Genomic DNA, 18,191 nt, shown 5'->3' with positions numbered 1-18,191 from the left:
CAGACTTTTGGCACGCTGATGATCATTTTATTTTACACCAACATTTTTGCAGTAATGTGTTTTTTTTTTTTGTTGTTTTTCTTCACATTTTGTGTTTCACACGTTCCTTTATGTTTGAACATATCTATTATCATGCACGCTATTGCCTACAAACAGGCACTCACATTTGTAAAACGCCGGTGTGCTGTTCATAGCTTTCATCAGCGTTAAAAGTTCGTTTGCAAAATACAAACAAGGAAACAACAGTAATATCCAGAATATGGCGGAAGTCAGCTAAGAAAGTACATATTGTTGAGTGCTAGCGGCATACAGTGCATGATTTCAAGTTGCCTTGTAATAAAACAGTTACACGTTAGGCTTTAGACCACGTTTACACATGCCCTAATCTACAATAAATCGTCGATAGATAATGTACGCGTTTACATATGTTCCATCCCTAAGAACTAGATTATTTTTTGTCAAATTTTCAGGTTTCTATTTTATTTTGCGCTTCCAATTAGAGATTATACTTTAGAGGTGGAACTTTTTCTATGAAAAAATCAGCATCTCTAAAATTTGATCATAATTAACGATAAGCGATTAATTAAAGATAAGGATTTAAGTATGAAAATGAAGATATTCTCGTTATATGTAAACTAGGTCTTAGGCTTCTTGAAAGATTGATGAAAATTATGTAATACATCAGCAAAAATTGGATTTTAAAATCTCTTTTTTTGAATATTACTGTATTAGATAACAAAGGTTATCGATTTTTTATAGGCGGTTTGCTATCGAATATTTATCGATTTACTATCGAGAAGTTTTTAATTATTTATCGAAACTTTATCGATGTCCTATTATTATTTTATCGGTTAGCTATCGGCGTCTTAACGATTTGTAACCAAAAATTGTCGACTTACTATCGAAAATATATCGACTTTTTTTCGTAAGCTATCGATTTGTTTTAAAAAATGTAGCGATTATTTGTTGAAAATATATCGATTATTATCGAAAGGTTACCGGTATGTTGTCAAAAATTATAGATTTGTTTTCCGTAAGTGATAGATTAGTTATCGGTGGGTTATCAATTTATTATCGACATGATATCAAAAAGATATCAAGTTCTTATCGAAAATTTTTAATTATTTGTGTCGACGAGTTATATCATGCTATCGATTTTTTAAAATGTTTTATAGTTAATTAAAGTTATCGATAAGCTCTCTATTTTTTATCGCTCACTCATAAGTTTTTTTCGAAAATTTATCGATTTTCTATCAAAAAGATACAGACTATTTATCGAAAAGTTATGGGCATGAATAAAAAGTTTTCAAGCTATTATCGAACAGTTTTCGATCTCTTATTGGTGTATTAACGATTTGCAATTAGAAATCAGTCGACGACTTATCGAAAAGTTACCAATTTGTTTTTAGAAGGTTGTCGATATGTTATCAAAAAGTTATCGATTACTAAATTATCAAAAAGTAAACGATTCAAGCAAGCACTCCGAGTGTATTTCTGCAATGAAAAGCTTCTCAGTGAAAACTCATCGGCCTTGCAGATGCCGTTCAGCGCCAGCATAAAACAAGTAGATCCTGTCCCGGCAATTTGTAGGAAAAATAAAAAGGAGCACGACGCAAATTGGAAAAGAAGTGATCGCGCCTTATATTTATTTATTAAATCGATTCGTTATGGGCGTCTTATTGATTTCTTAACGAAAAAATTCTATCTTAACGAAAAGTTGTTTGGTATTAAAAACTTATCAATTTGTTATCAAAAAAATATCGATATTTAAAGAAAAATTTTCGATTTTCTTTTCAAAGTGCTAGCAATTTGTCATCAACGACGCATCGGTTTGTTATGAAGCAGACACCGGTAAAACTTCAGTATAATATGAATGGCACATCTGTAAGCTGTCGATAATAAGTTGAGCAGGAACCAATAAGAAGTCGATGATTTGGCGTTAACAAGCCGAAAACAAATCGATTGCTCGGCGAACTTGTTAGTATCGGTTGTTACCGAAAAGAAGCCGACACAGCACTTTCCACTCGCTCCTACCTACACATTTCACATAGTCTCACTATTTTTGTTTCTCTCGCTATTTCTTTATCTACATATAATTATCCTTCTTTCTCTCCCTTTGAATCTATCACTTTCTGTGCTCATCTCAGTTTCACTCACTTCCTCCTTATCTCGCTCTATCTCTACTCCTATATATCTCAAACCAAAAATATTGTTATACTACATATAAAGACACCATGGTAACAATTAACATATTTGCATTCTAAAATTTGAAACAAATCGCATAGGTTTCCAAATTGGGCAGAATTTCGGGGATCGGGCGTATCAGAGATATTATGCCACGTTATTTCAAAAAAGTTTTTCTAAGCCTATAGCCATAAGCTGACAAACACAATTCCAATATCTTCGCTCGTGTCATAATAACACACTGTGCAAGCTCGCTACTTAAGCGTTATGCTCGAACATAACACCACAAGCAGAAAGCACATGATTAGCAAATCAACAAGAACATGAACATGAAAGGGGTCAATTTCGTACATAAAAATGTTTGACTTCGCGACCATATTTGTATTTAAAGCACACTTTTAGGCGTTTTGGCTTACGAACTTATTAGCCGCTTTACTGGCGCACTAAGTTTGCGCGTTTGTACCCACATTTGCGTGCAAACATGCATACTTTTACATACATACACACTCCATAGTGTATTTAAGCTTTACACAAATAGGCAGCATTTCAATTGTTTGCAACTTCCTCAAGCCATATTTGCTGCAAAATTTTATATGCGTTGTTTGTTGGTTTTTGGTTTTACCACTTTACCTACGATGCAAAAGAATGGCGTGCCCGTACAACATTTAAGTTGGTGGCAATAAAACGCAAATGACTTCCACTACTTTTTATAGCCTCATAGATCTGCATAGTTAGCAGCTAGCAAAATAGTTGAACTCAGGCATTTGGCAAAACATTATGATTTGACTTTTACCCAGTTTTTTGTGTATGGAACTTACTTAGAGTTAAAAGGAACCTTCGCCTTTACACGTTTTGACTTTGACTTTTTGCTTTAGTTTTGCCTTTACCTTTAGCTTTGCCTTGTCTTTCAGGTAATGACTTCTTGGCTTTCACCTTTGTGGTTGCTAATTTGAATAATTTTTTTGCATGAGTATTGGTTTGTTGATTTTAAATAATACACAAGCTGCATAGTAGTACTGAAAAATAGCTTTGTTGTTTTGTTTTTTTTTTATTTGCTTAATGTTTGCCACTTTATTACTTCGTAGTTCATTACCATTTTTTATGTGATGTGACCTTCTTTCAAGGTATGTTATGGTAATGAGGAAATAAAGGTACTCATTGTTTCTATTATTTGGGTGTGACTTATCTATACATAGTGCAGATTTACTTGAGTGTGTGCATGTGTAATGCTCATGTTGTTGTATGTGCACAAGAAATTCATTAACCAGAAGTTGAAACTAAGTAACAATTCTCAACTACTTCATAGTGCTGTAGATATGGGTCAAAGAATTATTTTTAATTATTTTATAGTGCGGTTCAACATAAAAGTGTTAGTCGTTTACTATAAAAGTACAGACAGAAACCAGTCGACAACAATGAAGATAGCATTAATCCGAGATTTAAGTTCATAAGCGCAATACAAAGCTATATAGCTTCAAAGCTTCCTCAACCCAATTGTCATCCTCATATACGCGAAGGGAGTCCTGTTACAAATATGGATGTTTCATATTTAGCTGGCTGGGCTCCGGTTCCCCAAATTAGGGGGTGGGGAGGGCGGGATGGTCTGGAAGGTTTAATGTGGCTATATTAATCGTTCCCGAGATGGTGGGGCTAGTATCTTAATGGTGCTTTGTTACCGGAAAGGACCGGATCTATATCCGGCAAAGGACAATCAACATCAATAAACTCCCCAAAACCTTCGTGGAATGTCTTTATCGTTAATACAACAACAACAACATAGCATAGTTATCAAAAAAAATGCAGCAAGCTTTGCAGCGAATCTAGTCCAGTAGTAAAGCAGACTAAAGCATTAAGACACCTTAATACTTCTAATTCCCTACCACCCCGCAGTGCTTGCAACTGACGCAATATTACCACGTACAGCAAAATTGCAACTGCCCTCTTTGTAAACCTTTTGAACGCATTATAATCTGGTTTAGTCACAGGTGGTTCTGATGTAGTCGCTATCCATGGCTAATTCATTTAAATACAAAGAGCTCACAGTTAAGAGTTGTTAGTACAAGTGTGGCTAACAACTGTCCCGCTCTGCATTCGCTTTGCTGCATTTCGAACCAAACCTATAGTGCGAAACTATCGCTTTGGGTATGGAGAAAAAGAGTGAGATGGAAAGGTCGTTATAGGAAGTGAGATAAGGGTAGGAAACAGACGAACAAACGTTAAATGGAGGAAGAGAAATTGAGTCGATGTAGATAAGGATGGGAGAGGGATCTTTTTTAAGACGTGGTAACCAACCAATTTTCGGGCTGAGAATTATTTAAAAAATGTGTTAGCATGTTACCGGAAAAGCTTTTAAGCGTTTTATTTTGAAAATAACTTTGAAATAGGTTGCCATTACTTAAAAATTGTTTAACAAATTAATATTAACAAAAAAGCATTAAACGAATTGACAAAAAAAAGTTATTAGGGAAACAAGAATAATTCAAAATAATATCGTCAAGACCCGTCTTGCCATCTTGTCTTTTTACTTACAAATTTATTTCAGAACAATCATATTCAGAAAACTTTATCCATTTAAAAAATTTGCCTCTCTCCTTCTGCAAAGCAGTCTGTTTAATCATCTTAACTTCAAATTTAAATTTTTCCATCTTTTCTGTTCTTAAGTTTCCTTTTCAAACACCACTCCCTCCCCTTATTTCTCACTGTTTCTTACTATCCCTCTCCCAGTCTCACTGTCTCTCCCACTCAAGCTCTCCCTCTGCTCCTCCTTCCCCTATTTCTCACCCTCATTAAATCTAAGGCGCTGTCGCTCTTTCGCCCGTTCTCCATTTCCCTCTCTGCCTCCTTTACTTTTCCCTTTCGTTCGCTTCTTCCTTTTCCTTCTTTGTCTCTCTCATTTTCCCCCTCACCATATCTCTCGCTGCACCGTGCTGAACCCTCTTACGTTAACCATCCAACCATCAATCTTAGTCCCTCAGCTCTCTATATCTATTCCCATTCCCTCACAAATAAAACCTCTATACCAAATAAAGTATTTAATGGCTGCTTAATATCTGCGGAGATTTAATGAATTTAGCGTTTTTCCGAAAGGTTTAGAAACATTGGTTGAAAATTTTGTGCTTCTATAAAACACACACACACACATGCATTTCAGTCAACTAAATTGTGCCTGCCTTTATTGATTATTTTCTGGCCCTACTTTAATATTAACTCCATTTAAGGTTAACCCGAAATTATAAAACCTTCAAAAAATAGTTGTTCTCGTATCTGAACCCTATAACCGTTTCCTCTGTCAACTTGATCACCTATAAGTCAGAACTGTTCGTCATTTGGTTCGCTACCCTCCTGAAACCTTAATAGAATATATTCAGAACAACTCCAACTAGTACTTGGCACCCTTCTACCATCAGCTTCTATTTTGTTACTGTTTGCTGTGGTTTCATTGTATGGTGCAGACGAAGCAACGGGTAGAATAATTATGAGTCTGCGTTGATCCAACGCGAAAAGCTGAATTAGCTAAAATGTTTTGTGCTCATGTTCTTCGCTTCCCAGGATTGAGCTATTAGGCATAATACAGATGTCAGATCTAAAAGCAGCACGTGGCATAGGTCCTAGAAAGGTTCTGTAGGACGGAGGTATGATATAATAAAGGTCATGAATTTTGATACGTTTTTTCAGTTTGGTCGCTAAATATACCTCTGGTAATACTACGAACTCATTTAGTCAATGTGAGGTCCTCATGGAATAGTTCAACCTAACCCAATGATAAATCAGCGTGGTAAAACAATCGGATTTTTCCATATAGCACCAGGAAATGTTCCAGATCGTGATGGTTTCTGACGACCAGAATATTTTGGCTGCCAGAATACTAGTCTTGTTAATGAGAATTATTTTCAGCTAACCTTTCTATCCGTGAAGCTGAGTGGAGACATATTCAAAGTTAATTTCGTTTTTTCTCCATTAAAAGGTCTAATCAAATATTTATTAGTATATTTATGGTGCTTTATTACCGGAACATACCGGATCTGTATCCGGCAAAGGACTAACAACATCGATAACATTTCTCAAAACCTTCGGGGATTGTCTTTATCGTTAATCCAAAAACAACAGCATGAGCTTGGTAGCAAGCATATAAAGAAGCTTTTGCTCATTGGTAGACTATAAAAGTAGCTTTACGCGATTTTTTGATGATCAGATGACTTTACATTGAAGCTTTATTTTGCTTACCAAATAAGGCATGAAATAAGATTTGAATCAGTAAGTGGGATATGCCATTGTATGCACTACAATGACAAGCATGCTGCACTTAGAAACCACTTATAGGGTGCAGCACTTTATATGAATACTCATAATGTGAGTTCAGTCAATAAATAATCCAGTATGCAGAGAAGTGAAGTCATGTTTACGCTAATGCGATCTCAACAAACTAACTAGAAAGTTTAGTTATCACCTCAAACAAAGAAATACTACAACACTAATTCATATTGTTAACTTAAATGTGTATTTAACATATTTTTACTTTTCAAGTTAAATCAAAAATTCATTACCACATTTTTCACATCAAGCATTTGCAGCTCGTTTGCCTTCGCGTGCCGCACGCTGACTACAATTACAAACACTCAGCTCAACTTAAATCAAATCAGTGCAACTACTTGCAGTTTTAACTTTAACCGAAACTAGCGGCTTTAACACATACACACACACACCCATACAAATGCCTATGCATGCAAGTATACTTGCCACCTCTTTGTTGTTGCCAGCACGCGAATCCATGGCATGCAGTGTGAAAAATTGCCGCTTGCATGCAAATATATAACAACAACAACAAGCTTAATAAAGCAAAAACCCAAGCTTAAACAAGAAGAAATAATAACAACGGCAATAACAATTTAATCTGACATTCATGAAACTCATAAGCCAATGACGCCCATTTGTAACTATTTCAATTTTCCACTGCCACTTTTTTGTGTTGCTTCTTGATTTCATATTTCAGGCAATTTTTATTCCCAGCTGTACTTGTACATAAGGTATTATAACTTTGATTGGATAACGGTTGGTCGTACAGTTATAAAGGAAACGAGATACATGTATACTTTCATATATCAAAATCATCAGTATCGAAAAAAAATTTGATTGAGCCTTGTCCGTCCATCCGTCCCTCTGTCCGTTGTTGTTGTTGTAGCGTTAAAGCCACTCTCGAAGGCCTTCGGTGTTGATGGTCCTTTGCCGGATGCAAATCCGGTACCTTTCGGTAACAAGGACCATAAAGGTACCAGCCCGACTATTTCGGAAACGATTTGGTATGACCACATGAAACCTTCTACGCCATACCGCCCTCCCACCACCTAGATAATCAGGATTTCGGTGTCGCCAGAGCCTCTGCTGTTGATGAAACAAGATTTGCCACGGATAAGTGGGGTTAACAATTGGGTTGGAGCAGTTATATATTGCGCTGACAACCCGTTGCTGGGGTTGCGCTACACAACCCCTTGAATCTATTTGGTATTTTAGTCGCCTCTTACGACAGGACATACCGCGGGTATAATCTAAGCCCCATATTACGCTGTGGATAAGTTCATCAGTGTTATCCGCTGTATATTTTTTGCTTATTTTGAACGTGAGTGAGTTAAGAATAGAACCATATGTGAATTACTGCGCAGCCTTATAACACCATTAATCACACAAAGCACACAATAACAGCGTTTCAACGGTACAGCTGGATAAGTAATTTTCGGTTTCACCCGAACTTAGACTTTCTTATTTTTTTTTTCTTGTTTCTCTTATAATTTTTGTTGTGAGAAATTGGCAGTTTGAATAATAGCCTTAATCTGGTATATTAGCGCTTCACACTATTATTATATATATACAAGCATTTTGGGCAAATTAGTGCAAAAAGTACTTAAAATGTTTGGAGACACGCGGAATGCCAATTTGGCTTAATGTGTGAAAATGAAATGTTGAGCCAATTGTTGTTTTTGCATAATAATTAAACGATGAACATAGAAAAAAGGTGATGTATGTAATTGAACAGCTCAGGATTGTCTTGAGTTTCTCGTGGGGACATCGATCCACTACCGGGCGCCTCTTGAGGTGATGGATAGGGGTATGTTTCCCAGAAGACGAGAGGTACTGCGGGCGAACCAAAGTAAGCAAATAGAGTCGACAACTGCGACTGTGTGGCCCAAAAAGCAACACAATCTAAAAATTTCGGCGGTAAAGCGATAGGATGCCGCCTCAAAACATCTCGTTAAGAATCTATAGGATCGTGAATAATAAAATTCTGCTGACCAGAACTGGAATACGATGGTGGCGGCGACTCCCCTCAATCTAGGCTAAAAATTTGGAGGAGACAAGCAACATATTGTAGTTAAACCGGTGGATGGAATAATCTACCACCACGTCCTAGGCCACCCCAGCGGGTTAGGGAGTCAGAATATTCCCGCGGTAGGTATGCCTGTCGTAAGAGGCGACTAAAATACCAGATTCAAGGGCCTGTGTAGCGCAACCCTTCAGGTTGCCAGCGCAATATATATCTTCTCCAAACCCAGTTGTCAACCTCACCTATCCGCGGCGAATCTTGTTTCACTAACAGACTAGGCTTTGGCGACCCCAAGCTCCTCATGGAACTTGGGGTGAGGCGAGAGGGGATGGCCTGAAGGTTTAATGTGGCCACATAAATCGTTCGCGATATGGTCGGGCTAGCACCCTAATGGTGCTGTGGTACCGGAGCGTACCGGATCTGTATCCGGCAAAGGACCATTATATCGATAACACTACCCAAAGCCTTCGGGGAGCAACCTTATTGCTACAACAACAACAACGTCCCAGTCCAGCTACGCCTCAAACAGCACAGATGCGGTGGTACGATCAGCACAGAAAACCAAATTTGGTAACGCAAGGATATAAACAACGCACTGCAGCAATCAGCCTACCTTGAGAGAAGCCTTCGATAGTGCAGTGTGAGAGATCGGTGAAGCACAACAACCCTTCAAGAGGTGGGACAAGAACATACTAGGCAAAACAAAACGCAAAATATTGTTCACCGAAGTAGACAAGAATCTTTGCAATGTCCTACTGAAAATGGGGAAATTCCTTTCTGCTGGATACACTGCCGCATCAGAAAATGAGAAAAGCAAAACTTTTTTATGTGCCATAGGCATCGGAAGACTGACTACAAGGCTCTAAACAGAAGTGATGCCTGTTGGAGTCGTGGTCAAACGGCCGTAAAGCCTCGGCCTGCACCGAAAATCCAAAATGATACCTGTGTGATTCACAGGAGCTCAATCACCTCGGCTCCTTGAAACAAAAGCCAAACTCTTATTTCACTAATAACTAGTTTCATCCAAGGCGATCTATGGTACTCAATTGGTTTTTGGTCATAAAGCCAACTACGTTATAATTAGCGAGCCAATATATGCGTATGTACACTTTCCCATTCACGAGCATAGGAATCGTGAATCAGGACCGTTCAAAGTATACGACTTAGGGCGTTATTGTTTGTGACCACAGATAGATCGCTGGCTGCCACATTTACCCTTTCCCTATGTAATGGCATTATCTCAATTTGAGGATTTTTGATCCGTAAATTTGCTTAGATTCCCAACATCAACGATGTTTCGTCTGTCCTATACGAAAAAAAACAGCTACAAATATTAATCTTATCATATTTAATCAACACAACGTCCAGACAATGCACGCCCAATAAGAGACTCAAATAAACTATGCAGTTCTTTGATGTTTTCTGTACAGATTATAGAAGCTTTGGACGATTCCTTTTTTTGAAATGAGTTTGCCCACAGCTTGGAACCGTACAGCCGTGCAGTGTGTTAGTCCTCCGATATTTGCCTTCAACCTGCTTAGAAATGCTACCTATTTACATGCCTTCTCAGTCGCATGTTGAATTTGGGCACAGTATGTTAGTCGAAGGAATAACTTTATTCCTAAATAGTTGACTGTGTTCTTTAATGTTACGTTTCCGGAGAATATTTCAAAGCCTATTTCCAGCGGTATATGCTTTTTTTTTTAGAGTATCAAATCTGTTTTTCCTTTTTCCAACGAGAGCTCGTACGAGTCTAGCCACTAATTTGTGCATATAACTACCTAATTGAGCTTTATGCGTGCTTTTTCTGTGCTTCGGGCTGCAAAGACTGCAGCAATATCATCTGCATATATCTAGATTGAAAATATCATAATAGCTGATGTTCGAGAGGATCCTGAGCCCTGTTTTGCTCGGCATGTAACTTTTATTGTCCTCAGGCCATGGCATATAAGGATACGATAACAGATGTAGCTTTCGATGGCGCGTTGTAGAAAGCAGGAGATTTGGAATAACTCCTCTTAGGCATCCAGCGTACCTACCCGTCTCGTACTGTTGAAGGAGCTTCTTTCTTCTAGGGTTGCAAGGAGGACAACTTGCTTGGATTTGGCAATGCCTTGTTATTCTAAGAAGTAAGAATGTCGCCACCGTGGTGTGATGGTAGCGTGCTCCGCCTATCACTCCGTATGCCCTGGGTTCAACTCCCGGGCAAAGCAACATCAAAATTTTAGAAATAAGATTTTTCAATTAGAAGAAAATATTTCTAAGCGGGGTCGCCCCTCGGCAGTGTCTGGCAAGCGCTCCGATTGTATTTCTGCCATGAAAAGCTCTCAGTGAAAACTCATCTGCCTTGCAGATGCCGTTCGGAGTCGGCGTAAAACATGTAGGTCCCGTCCGGCCAATTTGTAGGGAAAAATCAAGAGGAGCACGACGCAAATTGGAAGAGAAGCTCGGCCTTAGATCTCTTCGGAGGTTATCGCGCCTTACATTTTTTTTTTTTTTTTAAGAATGTCGTCGATTAAGCTAAAGGTGCATTTCCAGGCCTGAGCCATGTTGCCTAGTTAATAGTCTCCACAAGTTCTTGGCGTTCTCTGCTATCTTGTGCGTTGGAAAAGTCACTCAATTTTAGTTTTTAGTGACCCTTCTACTCAAATAATAATTTAAATTCAAATGACCAACAGCAGCTAGGATTTTAATATAATTGAACTCAAGGCGCAGGATGGTAAATTCTATACCAGCTGTCTAGATATTGACTTACGGTAAGTCATTCAAAAGTCAAGGTACCAATTCTGTGGAACTTTTGTTTTAGACCTGCAATAATAAAATGTGTCGCACAGCATGAAGTGATTTGAGGATTTTAGTGCAATATCATCCTTATTGATGTTAGAAAAATTGTTCTTTGTATACTAAAGTGCACCGCAAAGACTCCAATTTGACACGGTCATATTAGAGTGCTTATCATTATGGACAAATCAGACTTCCTGCTTAGCTCGCTCTAGGCTCATTTGGTCAAGAAGAGCCATAAATCACTTGGGAAACTCTTAAACCCTTGGGGCTTTAAACCAGCCACACTATGTTAGGTTATGTTGGAACTGTAGACAGCATGAAAGTCCGTTGTAATACCGCATAAGATAATGCTTACGTAGCCATAGAAACCTAGAGAATCTTTGCGTAGCAGCGATACAGTTTCTGATGGGACCGACCCCACACTTGCCTAGTTCTGGCAAAAGCTGGGCAATCAGACATTAAGTAACTCGATGGTTCCAACTCATAGCCCTCCATACAGTTTTAGAAGGGTCGGGTTTCCAGTATATTGCCATGCAGCACATTGATGATTCTTAGTAAACCCAATCATTGAAAAACCTCTGCCATCCACTTCTTGCCAAAAGGATCTTGCTACCCCGCAATAGATGGTGACCGCCCAACTCTTGATGAGCTGCCTCCGGGCCAATCTATGCAGGAGCAGACCACAGGTGGCCAGCACAATCTCAATATCAATTCATCCTGTCGAATTGTACCGATGCGGGCTAAGACATCCCAGGATATCACTATGTCCTGTGACCCAGATAATCTTAATCTTAAAATAGTTTGATACAATCGCAAGCGAGGTTAGGCACTCCCAGAGCACCCTCAATCGTACTGTAGTTAAACTCAAGATCTTGATAGCCGCTTAGATAGTAAGTTGCCCAACCGTAGTAGCACTGGATAGATTTCATCCCCGCATCCTTCATCGGAGCAACTTACGCTTGGAAAACGCTGCCGTGATCAGCCAACTTAAACTTGCGGCTTACATTTAGCTTTTGACAAAAAACCTTCCCAACAACCTGCCCGAGCCGCTTAAACCGATCAGCGAACAAGTTAACTGGTCCCCTGCCGCAGATGAGTCCTCTTCCCTATTTCTCCTTTCGGTAATGGCTGGAGTGAAGGTTGCACAGGCAGCAGTTATCGGCACACAATAGTCCATCCTGTCAGGGATAAAGTCGAACGAAGGTTAGACGGTCCGAAGTCAGACAGTCCATAACCCATATCACGAAGCTTTACCAACGACCAGGCCGCGGCCGCCTCTCACGCAATATCTACTGGATGTATGTATATTCAGAGTGACATTCAATGCCACACTATATTCTAGCGGATTCTATTTTATATCAATATTTTCAAATGTTAATTTGCTGATGAAAAGCAAACATTTTTCCCATTAATTACACTAAATCAACAATTAAAAATAATAACATAATCTCCTAATAGCAATTTCTATAATTTATTTAATTTTTCACTCCAATTTTATCTTTGCAGTGCGAACCAGGTCTGGGTGCGAGCGTAATGTATAATCTACTCTACAATAAACCACAAAAATTAATGTTACTAGCTGGCTGCAGCACCGTTTGTACCACCGTTGCTGAGGCGGCGAAAATGTGGAATTTAATAGTGGTAAGTATAAAATTGAAATATACACACACACATATATGAGTATTATTTCATTATAAAATTAAAAAAGCTTCCCTGCAAAAAATGCGATTAGTCTAGGGATGAATCCGGAATAAGTCGCAAAGGAGTATGCGACCAATGCCAGTTCTGATCTATTTGTATGAGTTGAACTGAAAGGGATCGATAGGACCAATCCACTTTGTACCCATATGGGAACACACGAAGACCAGTCCCTTTTCGGTTCTATAAGAGCTCAAATTGGGCCCAGCCGCATTTTTCATGGCAGAGACACAATAGAAGGGTTTGCCAAGCCACAAAATCTATTTGATGTATGTTATTCGCCAGCTTTTCAAAATGAAATAAAAAATTGTTTCCGAAAATTTAACCATAACTCCGGCGTAGTCGTTAGGTTAGGTTAGGTTGAACTGGCCGGTCCATGGGGACCTAACATACACTGATTGAGTCCGTAGTGTTACCAGAAGTTTTTTCAACGACCAAACTGAAAAAGCCTATCATAAACTTGGACCTATGTTATAAAATAACTACATCCTCTTGGCAAATACTAGAAGCTTCCTAGGACTTAAGCCACTTGCTGCTTCTAGATCTGACAGCTGAAACACTCCTAATAGCTGTAGTCTTAGCCTGGCAAGTCCAGGGCATGAGCACAGAACGTGCTCGATCGTTTCCTCCTCCAACCCGCACTTCCTACATCTGCTATCACTGAATAAGCGTAATATAAAGGCATGTGACGCCAGAAAGCAGTGTCCAGTCAGAATACCCGTCATGAGTCTACAGTCCTCTCTTTTTAATGATAGAAGCAACTTAGTTAGTCTAAAGTTGTAAGACCTACACATAATCTTCAACACTTTACAGCCCTGCGCTTGAACCCACACCTTTCTCGCTTGGTCGATCATGTGCACCTCTTGCCTTTGTTTATCTCGACCAGTCTAATTGGGCCGTTAATGGAGCAAGCTTCAAGTGATGCGCCCTTTTTAGCTAATTCATCCGCTTCTTCATTCCCATCTTTCTCTGTCCCGGTTCACTCCAGAGCCTGCTTACACTCTAACATGCATTTAGATGCTGTGCAATACGAGATTATTACCTTAATTGCTGCTTGACTGTCAATATAAAAGTTAACACTGTTGCAGCTTAAGCTATTCTCTTCCAGGGTTTCTACTGCTTTGGTTACGGCTAATATTTCCGCTTGGAAAACGCTACAGTAATTCGGCAGCCTGTAGGGTCTGTTGATTTTCGGATCAGCTAAGTACACCGCAGACCCTACTCCTTTCACTACTTTGGAACCATCTGTGTACACATGTAACGCTTCTTCCGCCATTTGAGCTCCCTTGCGCTAATTGTCCACCTCTATTGTGGCCTTAAGATCTCCCTCGAAGCGCAGATAGGGAATCAGGTAGTCTGTTCGTCTTGTAATTGATGACGCTATACTACTATGGCCGTATGGTCAGTGCTCAAGCTGCCCCGAGGCATTGAACCTGGTTGCAGTTGTTAACGCTATTTTCTTTGCAATCATGTGTACAGGTGGAGTGTGCAGAATGGCATACAGTACAGCCGTCTGGGTTGTTTTCAGGGCTCCTGTAATGCTAAGCATTGATAGTCTGCATACCCTCTCTAATTTTTTGAGGCAGGTTGTTTTTTGTGTGGCTTTCCACCAAACAAGAACTCCATAGTATAGACTAGGGCTTACAATTGCTGTAAAAACCCAATGAGAAAGAGAGGGCAACAAGCCCCACGTACACACCAGTATTCTTTTACATGAATAAAGTTCCGTTGAAGCCTTCTTAAACCTCTCCCCCACGTTGAGCTTCCATGCCCAGGTGTGAATATCCCGAATCGCCCGATCTATCAAAGAGCTAAGCGTTGGAAGGCACTTTCCACTTATGACAATTGCAACGTCTCCTGCGTAAGCCGTAAGTTTTACGGGTCCCTCATCGAATCGCCGGTGCTGTTGGTTGATAACCAGCGTCCACAGCAGAGGCGATAGCACATCCCTCCCTCCTGCGGTGTAGTTGTTAAGTCCTAGTAATTTAGGTTCGGTATAGGGCTACGCATTTTTCTTAAATAATTCGATTCAATCACCTGCAAAGAGGATCATTTATGCCCAAATGTAGACAAAAGAAATCAATCGGAGACCATTCTCTTTAGGGATAATGGCACGATTTTTGCAGGATTATTTAAGCATGTGAATGTATATGTATGTGTATGTAGTATATAAACCTCCAGCTATAACAAATAATTGCTTGCAATTACCGTTACCAGCAAGACATTGCAATCACATACAGGCAGGTTAAGCATTCACACATACATATGTACATAGATACATCACACACACATACCAAACACAACACGATTGATTGCCGCCTGGCAAATGTCATTGAAGAAGATTGATGATGCAAAATTGCATTGTTATTATTGTTTTTATTATTTGTGTTTTATATTGTTTATCTGTTGCTGAGTTTGTTTTAAAAATTAATGGCTACATATTTGTGTGTATGTTCATACATACATGACCTGAACGCAGCTATTTGGGACACGTCCATCTCGCAGTTAATTAAAAACCAATATGGCCAATGAAATACGGAAACGCAAGCAAACAAACAAGCAACAACAAACGACAAACAACTTTACAGAGATATCAGCAATGCATACATACAAACACACAAACAAATGTATAAAAAGAAATATAACATCCGGCTTGTGATGTCTTTTAGCCAAAGAGGTTTTCCATCTCCCAAGTTATTAAAGTTGAAAACGCTAGCAAAAGCGCAATTCACAAAAGTGATTGCACTGCAAAATCGCTACGAATCAAAGTCAACAGCTGTTTCGTTTCAATTAAATTTTTTGATTTTTTTCGTGCCATTCAAGCAGAACTCTGCAAGGCCGAAAAAAATTTAAAAAAATATTGTATAGAAAAGCTCACTTCTTTCAAACTTTACGAAAGCTATTCATTTACTTGCGGAAATCAATTACCTTAAAAAAGTACGTACAAAAAATTGACCTAAAGAGCTCATTCATCATTCTTCAAAGCCATAATATTATTGTGAGTAGATATTATTCTGAGTTTCTTCGTTAGGAAAAATTGCGGTCATTGAATGTATCTAAGGCGCTTTGATGACCAAAATTCGGAAAAAGAGGAAGCTTTTTTTAAAAACGTGCATGCATATAAAGGTAGTGCGAACATAAATCACACTCCTGGATGAAAGCAGCGAATAGAAAAGAAAATTTTTGAAAACAATTTTTTTTTATTTTTTTAGCTTAACGTAAGCGTTATTATATACAGCAGCGAACAAAAAAATAGCAGAGGCAATTTTTGTAAAATTTTGTCACCTTAAATCATCTCTTTTTATTTTCAATAATTTAAGCAAATTTGTATGAGTTTTGTAACTGAAACTATACAACCAAATGTCAAAAGCGTTTTCGAAAATATTCGACAAAATTTTCACCAAAACTCTCGAAATTTTTTATTTGGCAGATAGTTGCCAACAGCAATACGGCGGTGGCAAATTTGTTGAAAATTCGGAAATTGAGCTCTTCTTTATATAATTTTCATCATTTTAAAGAAATAATTAAATTATTTTTGTAAATGAAACTATGCAAACCAAAATCAAATATGTTTTCAAAAAAAAAAAATTGAAAATTCAATAGATTTTACGAAAATCTCTAATTTTCCTACGCACTTCTCTGAATTTTTGTGAGTATACAGTTTTAAAACCTACTGAATTTTAGTCTAACACAGTACTGCTTTTATATTTATTTTGTTTTGTTGATTTTCCGAAAACGAAAACGGGCACCGAAGATGGCACAACGCAGAGATTAGCTTGCTTCCATAGTAAACTTAACAAGGGATGACGGAAAATCGTCCTAATGGTTCTACTAGCGTTAGGTCTCTGAAAACTCGCATTGCTTTTTGACAATTTTTTTCCTAAAGCTGGATTAGACCTTCCTCCACTCCTCCTTCCTCATTTGCCAACTGAATTCTTCTTTTTTATACTTTATACCTTTATGTTAAGTCGCTTTCATTTTTGTCTCCTCATTTCCATACGATTTTTGACCCACGGAAAAGTCTTTTTCGGTAAACTCCCGTTGAGCTAGACACTTGATACTTAGAGCATAGTTCAGACCTGGGAGACATTACAATGCAAGTGAAAAAAAAAATCGACTAGGTGACGCACTGATCGAGATATACAGAAAATTTATTTTAAAATGGAAATTTTGCGATCGACTTTTAACTAACTTCTCGGTGATCCAGAGACTTGAAACTTAGCACATAGTTTGCGAGTCGACGGCACTACAATTCGTGGAAAATAAAATGCCGCTAGGTGGAAGACGAATCGAGATAAACGAAAATCCCTGAAAATCTCTGAAAAAACGCAGGGAGTCTTGCGATCGATTTTTAAGTAACTTCCCGGTGAGCTAGAGACCTGAAACTAGGGCCGTGAGTCAGAAACCGGTGACAATGCAATATTTGATTAAAAAAATTTCGCTAGGTGGCGCATGGATCGAGATATTAAGAAAATTAATTTTGATTTGGGAATCTTTCAATCCATTTTTACTAACTTCGCGGTGACCTAGAGACTTGAAACTTGGCACACAGTTCTAAGATTAGTGGCAATATAATTTACAGAAAACAAAGTTCCACTAGGTGGCGTGCTAAGTGAGATAACTATAAATCCTTGAAAACCCTTTAAAAACGGGGGGAATCTTACATAGTTTGCGAGTCGATGGCACAACAATTCGTGGAAAACAAAATGCCGCCAGGTGGCAGGCGAATCGAGATAAACGAAAATCCCTGAAAAAACGCAGGGAATTTTGCGATCGATTTTTAAGTAACTTCCAGATGAGCTAGAGACTTGAAACTTGGGCCGTGAGTCAGAACTCGGTGACAATGCAATATTTGATAAAAACAAGTTTCGCTAGTCGGCGCACGGATCGAGATATTAAGAAAATTAATTTTGATTTGGGAATATTTCAATCCATTTTTAACTGACTTCCCGGTAACCTAGAGACTTGAAACTTGGCACACAGTCCGAAGCTTGGTGACAGTACAATCCATAGAAAACAAAGTTCCGCTAGGTGGCGTGCTAATTGATATAACTACAAATACCTGAAAAACGAGGGGAATTTTGCGATCGATTTTTGAGTAACTTCCCGGTGATCTAGAGACCTGAAACTTGGGCCGTGAGTCAGAACCCGGTGGGAATGCAATATTTGATCAAAAAATTTTCGCTAGGTGGCGCATGAATCGAGATAT

At 38.7% G+C, this 18,191-nt stretch overlaps 1 protein-coding gene across 7 annotated transcripts in view; it reads left to right on the top strand.

The window, feature by feature from the left end:
* The window catches only part of GABA-B-R1 (gamma-aminobutyric acid type B receptor subunit 1), a 724,819-nt gene that overhangs the window by 454,980 nt on the left and 251,648 nt on the right, over window positions 1–18,191 (top strand). For all 7 annotated transcript variants that reach the window (XM_067765072.1, XM_067765071.1, XM_067765070.1 and 4 more), the window contains one exon: window positions 12,791–12,925. In XM_067765072.1, coding sequence (XP_067621173.1) covers window positions 12,791–12,925 — 135 coding nt within the window. The remainder of the gene's footprint in view (window positions 1–12,790; window positions 12,926–18,191) is intronic.

This window comes from Eurosta solidaginis, chromosome 2, assembly GCF_040869045.1.
Source record: "Eurosta solidaginis isolate ZX-2024a chromosome 2, ASM4086904v1, whole genome shotgun sequence".
Taxonomy (NCBI): domain Eukaryota; kingdom Metazoa; phylum Arthropoda; class Insecta; order Diptera; family Tephritidae; genus Eurosta; species Eurosta solidaginis.
This window is presented reverse-complemented; position numbering and strand designations above follow the sequence as displayed.